At 40.9% G+C, this 11284-nt stretch overlaps 1 protein-coding gene and 1 non-coding gene across 2 annotated transcripts in view; both read right to left on the bottom strand.

The window, feature by feature from the left end:
• LOC112415989 (cilia- and flagella-associated protein 91-like) overlaps positions 1 to 11284 on the bottom strand; it is a 51639-nt gene that overhangs the window by 23379 nt on the left and 16976 nt on the right. The window contains exon 7 of the mRNA XM_024769230.1: positions 893 to 1045. Coding sequence (XP_024624998.1) covers positions 894 to 1045 — 152 coding nt within the window. The 3' untranslated portion in view covers position 893. The remainder of the gene's footprint in view (positions 1 to 892; positions 1046 to 11284) is intronic.
• On the bottom strand, positions 641 to 771 carry LOC112390314 (small nucleolar RNA SNORA31). Its single transcript, XR_003001234.1, has one exon. It is a non-coding gene; the product is annotated as a small nucleolar RNA SNORA31 (small nucleolar RNA).

Raw genomic sequence — 11284 nt, 5'->3', positions numbered from 1 at the left:
CTGATGGAATTATTACAAGAGATACTGGTCCAGGAGCATGTAAACCAGGGCAGCTCCTGCACCCACCCAATGCACCTGGTCTCTTTTCCTTGCACCTGAGCTTTGTAACCTGGGGGCTAAAGGAAACAGCTATGTGGTCTTCTGTGTGGATTCAGTGAGAGCTCCCACAGGAAGAGAAACACCTGATGCTGCCCTGCTGGAAGCTGTGGGTCCTGTATTATAGCTGTCTTTCTGAGTAGATTGATACTCAGATCATACCCAATATGGCCTATGTTAGTCTTGTGAGTATGAATGTTCAGTTGCACCTAAGACCAGGCCCCTGGTTGATACCGCAGAGGGCATCAGGGCTAGAATTGGGCAGGCTGTGCCTCATGCCGTGTTTATAGCTAGAACAGTGCGATGTGGAGTTAGACAACGTACCCCCTAAGAACAAGCTTTTTTTTTTTTTTTTTTTAGTAACACTGATACATCTTGTAGCTTTATCTGTGATGGCATACAGTCATATGCTAAAAGAACCTATAAAGGTAATTTTGAGTCCTGTTTTCTGGTCACAAGAGTCCAGCTTCTGTCATATCAACTCTGTTCTCTAACACTTTCAATAGCAGATTCCATAACCCAGATGAAATGCACTAATTTTTTCCCCTGTATTCCCCCATTCAATCTGGGCTGCCTCAATCAGACAGACAGGAAGCACGAGGACACTTTTTCCTTGACTCTGTAGTGGAAACCTTAGCAAACAGTAACTGCTTCAGGCCTGTCAAATAGATGCACGAAATGCACCAGTTTAAGTGGGAATGCTTCACTTTCCACATTACGATGGTTAGAGTACAGCGCAGAGCTGAACGAGGCTGCTTGTCCTCCTCTCTACTTCCAGATGGAAAATCAAACTCACCTTAGTGGTTCTGCTCATTTTCAGTTTCTCCCTCAAGCAGCTCAGTGTCTGCTGCTTGCTGTTGCACAGCACAGTGCTTCTGGAGCATGTCTTCCGTGTGCCTGTGGATGACCTGATGGGCCGCGAGGATGTGCTTCTGCTGTGCATGCCTCACTGTGCCAAAGGGACAGAAGACTTACTACTCTGGAAGTCGGAGCATATCATTCCCAAAGATTCTCAAGAGAGTAGTGACAGAAATGATAACTTTGCAAACCACATATTCTCTTACTTAAGGCTGACTGGATTAAAGAAAAATTACCTGCTGTCTGTTTTGGAAGGATACATTCCAAAGGTAACTCAACCCAAATCTTATCATTGCTGCTCCCCCTGTTCCACTCTCTGCTCAGTCCAGTCATGCTCTTCCCCACTAGGTTTGCCTCCATTCTACTGCTTAGCAGCTTCCCTCACCTGGAATGCCTGCATTCTAAATCCTGCCCTTCTGCAAAGCCCAGCGCAAGTCCCAGCTCCTCCAGGAAGTCTCCTTTGACTGAGTCAGCCCACATTTACCGTGACCACCCTTGAGTTTGTACAGACCTGTTCAGCACTGAAGTACTTCATGTGAGTTACATTTTGTTTACCTAGATTGTAAATGACATAAAGGTAAAGACCTTGTTTCATACTTCTCTTTGAGCCTTAGTCCCTAATATGAAGGGTACTTGTTGAATGATGAGTTTCTGAGCTCATGGATTTAAAGGCTGGTCCTAGTTCCACATTCTAAGAATATTTATTACCAAGACTTAGTACATTAAGCATCCTGTTGGCCTTGGAAAGAGGTAACTGTGATGATGATGATGACAGCAGTTAGCATTTGTCCTTACTTTGTGCCAGGCACTGTTTTAAGCAGTTGGCATATACTTATTCATTTAAGCCACCCACAACCCTAAAAGAGAGTAGTATTAATATCCCCATTTTCAGATGCGGCAACTGAGACACAGAGAGATTAGGTAATTTGCCTAAAGTCATACAGCTAGTAAAGCATAATAAGCAGTACTGTGGATTCTGTGCTATTGAGGTGTCAGCTAGTTTATATAGGGTAAATCACATAGCAACTTACAACACTTCAGAGCAGTATGGTTGAAAGAATGGGGACTTTGGAGCCACACAGACCATGGTACAATCTGCATACTGTATAATGTCTCTAAGCACCAATTTCCTTAACTGAAATATGAGAACACATCTATAGATGTTGTAAGAAATTTAAATGAGGTATTTCTAAAAATGCTTAGTACATTGTCTGGAACTTAGTATGCATTTAAACCTTGGTAGTTACTATTATTTTCATCTGAATAAAGATCTTCAAGGTCATTCCCCTCCATGAACTTTTAAAAGAATGAGAGTTGGTGGATTAGGAAGACTCTGAGCTCACCTCCTCTCACACCAAAATTACTATTTACAGAGAAACTATTGATGAGAAAGACCAAAACCTACCAGAAAAGACCTCTACAACTAAAAATATAAAGAAAGAACCACAATAAGATGGGTAGGATGAGTGGAGTTGTGGTATAGTCAAGAGCCGTACCCCTGGTAGGCAACCTACAAACAGGAAAATAACTAGAATTGAAGAGGTTCTCCCCAAGGAGTGAGGGGTCTGAACCCCACATTGGGCTCCACAGCCCAGGGGTCCTGCACTGGAAAGTTGAGTACCCACAATATTTGGCTTTGAAGGCTAGTGGGGCTTTCTTTCAGGAAACCCTATGGGCTGTGTTATATAGAGACTTCACTCTTTTTTTTTTTTTTTCTTTTTTTGCGGTACGCAGGCCTCTCACTGTTGTGGCCTCTCCCGTTGTAGAGCACAGGCTTTGGACACTCAAGCTCGGCGGCCATGGCTCATGGGCCCAGCTGCTCCGTGGCATGTGGGATCTTCCTGGACCAGGGCACGAACCCGTGTCCCCTGCATCAGCAGGCAGACTCTCAACCACTGCGCCACCAGGGAAGCCCAAGACTCCACTCTTAAAAGGTACACAGAAAATCTTACACATTGTGGCACCCAGGGCAGAAGCAGTAATTTGAAAGGACCCTGGGTCAGACCCACCCACTGATCTTGGCGAGTTTCCTGGGGTGGTAGGAGGCAACTGGACCTCACCCTGAGGACACAGACACTCATGGTAACCATTTTGGGGAGCTTTTTCTGCTGCATGGAAACTGGTGCTGGTGAGCACCATTTTGTAAATGGTGCTCTAGCTCATCAGCCTCAGGACCCAGTACCACCCACACCCACCGGCCTGTAGGCACTGGTACTGGAATGCCTCAGGCCAAGCGACTAGCTGGGCAGGGACACAGCCCCACCCACCAGTGGGCAGGTTGCCTTAAAACACCCTGAGCCCACAGCCACTCATGGACATGGTCCTGTCCACCAGAGCACACAAGCACTAGAACTGGGACCCCCAGGGCCTACAGCAAGAGACCTTGGGACCTGGCTCAACCTATCAGTAGGCTGGCACCAACCCCAGACCTGCTGGGCCCCAGCCCCACCCACCAGCAGGCCAATACCAGCTCTGAGACACTTTGGGCCCCCCAGCCAGCCTCCGCAGAATCTGGACCCACTCACCAGACATGGAATGGATAAACAACAAGGTCCTACTGTAAAGCATAGAGAACTATATTCAATATCCTGTGATAAACCATAATGGAAAAGAATAGAAAAGAGAATGTATATATATGTATAACTGAATCACTTTGCTGTACAGCAGAAATTAACACAACAACACTGTAAATCAACTATTCTTCAATAAAAAAAAATAAGGCAGAACAGCAACAAAAAAAGGAATTCTAGAGAACGCATGAACAGAGTGAGAGGTTAGAAGGTTTTAACAAAGAGTTAGAAAATATAAAGAACCAAACAGATGAAAATATAATAACTGAAATGAAAAATACACTAGAAGGAATCAACAGTAGATTAAGTAATACAGAGGAATGGATCAGCAAGCTGTAAGACAGATTAGTGGAAATCATTCAAGCTGAATAGAAAAAAAGGATAGAAATGAGGACAGTTTTTTTAAGAGACCTCTGGGAAAACATCACACATACTAACATTTACATTACAGGGGTCCCAGAAGGAGAAGACAGAGAAAGGGACGGAGAACATATTTGAAGCCAAAACAAACAGCTGCAAACTTCCCTAACCTGTGAAATGAAACAAACATGCAAGTCTAGGAAGCACGGAGAGTCCCAAACATGATCAACCCAAAGAGGACCACACCAAAACACTCTGTAGTTAAAATGGCAAAAATCAAAGATAAAGGGATATTATTAAAAGTAGCAAGGGAAAAGCAACAAGTTATGTACTAGGGAACTCCCATAAGGCTGTCAGATGACTTTTCAGCAGAAACTCTGCAGGCCAGAAAAGAGTGGCAAGATACAGCTGAAGTGATGAAAGGGAAAACCCACCAAGAATACTCTACTTGGCAAGTCTTTCATTCAGATTTGATGAAGAGATCAAAAGTTTTACAGACAGGCGAAAGCTAAAAGAGTTCAGTACCACCAAATCAGCTTTACAAGAAATGTTAAAGGGACTTCTCTAAGTGAAAAAGAAAAGGCCACAACTAGAAACATGAAAATTATGAAAAGAAAAAGCTCATTGGTAAAGGTAAGTATAAGGTAGTAAATCAACCACATACAAAGCTAGTAGGAAGGTTAAAAGACAAAAGTAGTAAAATCACCCATATCCACAATAAGCCGTTAAGGGATACATAAAACTAGATATAAAATACGATGACAAAAACAGTAATTGCAAAAAGGGAGGGGAGTAAAAATGCAGAGTTGTTAAAATGTGTTTGAAATTAAGAGATAAGCACTTAAAATAATCATATATAGATACAGATAGACCAATCTACATCTATGTATAAACCTAATGGTAACCATAAACCAAAAATCTATAATAGATACACACAAAAAAAGAGACAGGAAACCAAACAACACTGAAAACAATCATCAAATCACAAGGGAAGAGAAGGAAAGAAGAAAGGAACAAAAAAGAGTTACAGAAAACAACCCCAAAGCAATTAAAAAATGGAAATACCTACCTGTCCATAATTACTTTAAATGTAAATGGAATAAATTCTCTAATCAAAAGACATAGTGACTGAATGTATACAAAAATAAAAGCCATATATATACTGCCTACAAGAGACTCAGTTGAGATCTAAAGACACAGACTGAGAGTGAGAGGATGGAAAAAGGTATTACATGCAAAAAGAAATCAACAAGAAGCAGGGGTGCAATACTTAGATAAAATAGACATTAAAACAAAGACTGTTAGGAGAGCCAAAGAAGGAGACATTACATAATAACCAAGGGATTAATCCAAGAAGAAAATGTAACACTTGTAAATATATATGCACCCAACATAGGAACACTTAAACATACATTAACAGACATAAAGGGAGAAAATCAACAGTAGCACATAATACTAGGAACTTTGTGTGTGTGTGTTAAAGAATTTACTAATTTATTTAACAACAAGACCTATAATATGGGTCCCTCTGTCACAGGCAATGAAAACAGGCAATCCCTACTGAGGAATGAAATTCAGAAATTTATCTGCAACGAAATACAAACAGATTTTCTGTAAGAATAGTTTTCATCTAGAAACTTACATGTTTATAGAAAACCCAGAGACATTTTAATCTTTGCTCTCTCTTTTGACTCCATCCAGGTTTCCAATACAGTCCCCTACATGTGAACCGTCAAGTTGCAAACTTTCAAAGATGCGAAAATGCCCCTGTGTGCCAATTGTTGTACTCTACTTTTTTTTCTTTTTTTTTTTTGCGGTATGCGGGCCTCTCACTGTTGTGGCCTCTCCCGTTGCAGAGCACAGAGTCCGGATGCACAGGCTCAGTGGCCATGGCTCACGGGCCCAGCAACTCCACAGCACATGGGATCCTCCTGGACCGGGGCACGAACCCACGTCCCCTGCATCAGCAGGCAGACTCTCAACCACTGCGCTATCTGGGAAGCCCTTCTACTGTACTTTTTGAAGTACTGTACTGTAAGATTAAAAATGTTTTCTATATTTTTTGTGTTTTTTATGTATTATTTGTGTGAAAAGCATTATAAACCTATTACAATATAGTACTATATAGCTGATTGTGTTAGTTGGGTAACTAGGCTAACTTTGTTGGACTTAAGGAACAAATTGTGCTCTCAGAAGGGAACTCGTTTGTATGTAGGAGACTTACTGTACTAGGGACTTTAATACCCCACTTACATCAATGGACAGATCATCCACACAGAAAATTAATAAGGAAACAATGGCCTAAAGGACACACTAGACCAGATGGACTTAATAGATGTTTATATAGAACACGCATTCCAAAAGCAACAGAATACACATTCTTTGCAAGTGCACATGGAACATTCTCCAGGATAAATTACATGCTAGGCCACAAAACAAGTCTCAGTAAATTAAGAAAATTGAAATCTTATCAAGCATCTTTTCCGATCACAGCTCTATGAGACTAGAAACCAAGTACAAGAAAAAGCAGCAAAAAAACATGTGGAGGCCAAACAATATGCCACTAAACAACCAATGGATCACTGAAGGGATCACTGAAGAAATCAAAGAATAAATTTTAAAAAAATACATGGAGACAAATGAAATAAAAAATGCATGATCTGAAATCTCTGGGATGCAGCAAAAGCAGCTCTAAGAGGACAGTTTATAGTGTGATACAAGACTACTTCAGGAAAGAAAAGTCTCAAATAAAGAATCTAACCTTAAACCTAAAGCAACTAGAAAAAGAAGAACAAACAAAAGTTAGTAGAAGGAAAGAAATTATAAATATCCATGCAGTAATAAATAAAATAGAGCCTATTTCTAAAAAAGTAGAAAAGATTAATGAAACTAAGAGCTGTTTCTTTGAAAAGATAAAATTGATAAATCCTTCATTCAACTCATCAAGAAAAAAAGAGAAAGGGCCCAAGTAAATAACATCAGAAACGAAAAAGGGAAGCAACTATATGCCAATAAAATGGACAACCTGGAAGAAATGGACAGATTCTTGGAAAGGGATAACCTTCCAAGACTGAACCAGGAAGAAATAGAAAATATAAACAGACCAATCACAAGTAATGAAATTGAAAATTAAGAAAGAAAAGTCCAGGACCAAATGGCTTCACAGGTGAATTCTATCAAATATTTAGAGAAGAGATAACACCTATCCTTCTCAAACTCTTCCAAAAATTGCAGAGGGAGAAACACTCCCAAGATTATTCTACAAGGCCACCATCACCCTGATACCAAAACCAGACAAAGATGTCACACACACACAAAAATTACAGACCACTGTCACTGATGAACAAAGATGCAAAAATTCTCAACAAAATACTAGGAAACAGAATCCAATAACACATTAAAAGGATCATACACAATGATCAAGTGGTATTTATCACAGGGAAACAAGGATTCTTCAATATTATGAAAATCAATCAGTGTGATATACCATATTAACAAATTAAAGAATAAAAACCGTATGATCATCTCAATAGATGTAGAAAAAGCTTTTGACAAAATTCAACACCATTTATGATAAAAACTCTCCAGAAAATGGGCATAGAGGGAACCTGTCTCAACATAATAAAGGCCATATATGACAGACCCACAGCAAACATTCTCAATGGTGAAAAACTGAAAGCATTTCCTCTAAAATCAGGAACAAGGATGTCCACTCTCACCACTATTATTCAACATAGTTTTGGAAGTCCTAGCCATGGCCATCAGAGAAAAAAAATAAAAGCAATACATATTGAAAAAGTAAAACTGTCACTGTTTGCAGATGACATGATAATATACCTAAAAAATCCTAAAGATGCCACCAGAAAACTGTTAGAGCTAATCAATGAATTTGGTAAAGTTACAGGATACAAAATTAATACACAGAAGTCTCTTGCATTCCTATACACTAACAACGAATGATCAGAAAGAGAAATTAAGGAAATAATCGCATTTACCATTGCTACAAAAAAGAATAAAATACCTAGGAATAAACCTACCAAAGGAGGCAAAAGACCTGTACACAGAAAACTATCAAACACTGATGAAAAAAATCAAAAAGATGACACAAACAGATGGAGAGATATACCATGTTCTTGGATTGGAAGAATCAATACTGTGAAAATGACTGTACTATCGAAAGCAATCTACAGATTCAATGCAATCCTTATCAAATTACCAACGGCATTTTTCACAGAATTAGAACAAAAAATTTTACAATTTGTGTGGAAACACAGACCCTGAATAGCCAAAGCAATCCTGAGAACAAAAAACAAAGCTGGAGGAATCAGGCTTCCCAACTTCAGACTATACTACAAAGCTACAGTAATCAAGACAATATGGTACTGGCACAAAAACAGAAATATAGATCAATGGAACAGGATAGAAAGCCCAGAGATAAACCCAGGCACTCATGGTCAATTAATCAATGACACAGGAGGCAAGGATATACAATGGAGAAAAGACAGTCTGTTCAATAAGTGGTGTTGTGAAAACTGGACAACTACATGTAAAAGAATGAAATTAGAACATTCTCTAACACCATACACAAGAATAAACTCAAAATGGATTAAAGACCCAGAATGTAAGAGCGAATACTATAAAACTCCTAGAGAAAAACAAGCAGAACACTCTTTGACATAAATCACAGCAATATCTTTTTGGATCCACATCCTAGATTAATGAAAATAAAAACAAACATTAAAAAATGGGACATAATTAAACTCAAAAGCTTTTGCTTTTTGAGCAAAGGAAACCATAAAAAAAAAAAAAAAACCCACAGACTGGGAGAAAGTATTTGCAAACAAAGCAACTGACAAGGGATTAATCTCCAAAATATACAAACAGCTCATGCAGTTCAATATTAAAAAAAACAACCCAATCAAAAAATGGGCAGAAGATCTAAATAGACATTTCTCCAAAGAAGACATATGGATGGCCAAAAGGTAGATGAAAATATGCTCAACATAGCTAATTATTAGAGAAATGCAAATCAAACCAACAATGAGAGCTCGGGGAAGATGGTGGAAGAGTAAGATGTGGAGATCACCTTCTTCCCCACAGATATATCACAAATACATCTACACGTGGAACACCTCCTACAGAACACCTACTGAACGCTGGCAGAAGACCTCAGACCTCCCAAAAGGCAAGAAGCTCCCCACGTACCTGGGTAGGGCAAAAGAAAAAAGAAAAAACAGAGACAAAAGAATAGGGAAGGGACCTGAACCAGTGGGAGGGAGCTGTGAAGGAGGAAAGGTTTCCACACACTAGGAAGCCCCTTTGGGAGCGGAGACTGCAGGTGGCAGAGGGGGGATACTTTGGAGCCATGGAGGAGAGCGCAGCAACAGGGGTGTGGAGGGCAAAGCGGAGAGATTCCCGCACAGAGGATCGGTGCCAACCGCATTCACCAGCCCAAGAGGCTTCTCTTCTCACCCGCTGGGGCGGATGGGGGCTGGGAGCTGAGGGCCCAGCTTCGGAGCTTAGATCCCAGGGAGAGGACTGGGGTTGGCTGCGTGAACACAGCCTGAAGGGGTTAGTGCACCACAGCTAGCCGGGAAGGAGGCCGGGGAAAAGTCTGGACCTGCCGAAGAGGCAAGAGACTTTTTCTTCCTTCTTTGTTTCCTGGTGCGCAAGGAGAGGGGATTAAGAGCGCTGCTTAAAGGAGCTCCAGAAACGGGCACGAGCCATGGCAATCAGCTTGGACCCGAGACGGGCATGAGACGCGAAGGCTGCTGCTGCCGCCACCAGGAAGCCTGTGTGCAAGCACAGGTCACTATCCACACCACCACTCCCAGGAGCTTGTGCAGGCTGCCACTGCCAGGGTCCCGGGATCCAGGGACAACTTCCCCGGGAGAACGCACGGCGCGCCTCAGGCTGGTGCAACGTCATGCTGGCCTCTGCCGCCGCAGGCTCGCCCCACCTCTGTACCCCTCCCTCCCCCGGGCCTGAGTGAGCCAGAGCCCCCGAATCAGTGGCTCCTTTAACCCCATCCTGTCTGAGCGAAGAACAGACGCCCTCCGGCGACCTAAACGCAGAGGCGGGGCCAAATACAAATCTGAAATCCGGGAGCTGTGAGAACAAACAAGAGAAAGGAAAATCTTTCCCAGCAGCCTCAGGAGCAGTGGATTAAATCTCCACAATCAACTTGATGAACCTGCATCTGTGGAATACATGAATAGACAACGAATCATCCCAAACTGAGGAGGTGGATTTTGAGAGCAAGATTTATTATTTTTTCCCCTTTTCCTCTTTTTGTGAGTGTGTATGTGTACGCGTCTGTGTGAGACTTTGTCTCTAGCTTTGCTTTCACCATTTCTTCTAGGGTTCTGTCCGTCCATGTTTTTGTTTTACTTTTTAAAAAAATTTTTTTTCTTAATAATTATTTTTAATTTTTATTTTAATAACTTTATTTTATTTTACCTTACTTCATTTTATTTTATCCTCTTTCTTTCCTTCTTTCCACGTTTTCTCCCTCTTAATCTGAGCCGTGTGGATTAAAGGCTCTTGATGCTGCAGCCAGGAGTCAGTGCTGTGCCTCTGAGGTGGGATAGAAAAGGACTGAGAAAATATTTGAAGAGGTATAGTTGAAAACTTCCCTAATATAGGAAAGGAAATAGTCAAGTCCAGGAAGCACAGAGAGTCCCTTACAGGATAAAACCATGGAGAAACGTGCCAAGACACATATTAATCAAACTGTCAAAATTAAATACAAAGAAAATGTATTAAAAGCAGCAAGGGAAAAACAACAAATAACACACAAGGGAATCCCCATAAGGTTAACAGCTGATCTTTCAGCAGAAACTCTGCAAGCCAGAGGGACTGGCAGGACATATTTAAAGTGATGAAGGAGAAAAACCTACAACCAAGATTACTCTACCCAGCAAGATTCTCATTCAGATTTGATGGAGAAATTAAAACCTTTACAGACAAGCAAAAGCTGAGAGAGTTCAGCACCACCAAACCAGCTTTACAACAAATGCTAAAGGAACTTCTCTAGGCAAGAAACACAAGAGAAGGAAAACACATACAATAACAAACCGAAAACAATTAAGAAAATGGGAACAGGAACATACATATCGATAATTACCTTAAATGTAAATGGCTTAAATGCTCCCACCAAAAGACACAGACTGGCTGAATGGATACAAAAACAACACCCATATATATGCTGTCTACAAGAGACCCACTTCAGACCTAGGGACACAGACTGAAAGTGAGGAGATGGAAAAAGATATTCCATGGAAATAGAAACCAAAAGAAAGATGGAGTAGCAATTCTCATATCAGACAAAATAGACTTTAAAATAAAGAATATTACGAGACAAAGAAGGACACTACATAATGATCAAGGGATTAATCCAA

This window comes from Neophocaena asiaeorientalis, unplaced genomic scaffold, assembly GCF_003031525.2.
Source record: "Neophocaena asiaeorientalis asiaeorientalis breed wild unplaced genomic scaffold, Neophocaena_asiaeorientalis_V1.1 scaffold671, whole genome shotgun sequence".
In the NCBI taxonomy this organism is placed as follows: Eukaryota; Metazoa; Chordata; class Mammalia; order Artiodactyla; family Phocoenidae; genus Neophocaena; species Neophocaena asiaeorientalis.
The sequence above is the reverse complement of the archived record's forward strand: the minus strand, read 5'-3'. Positions and strand labels throughout refer to the sequence as shown.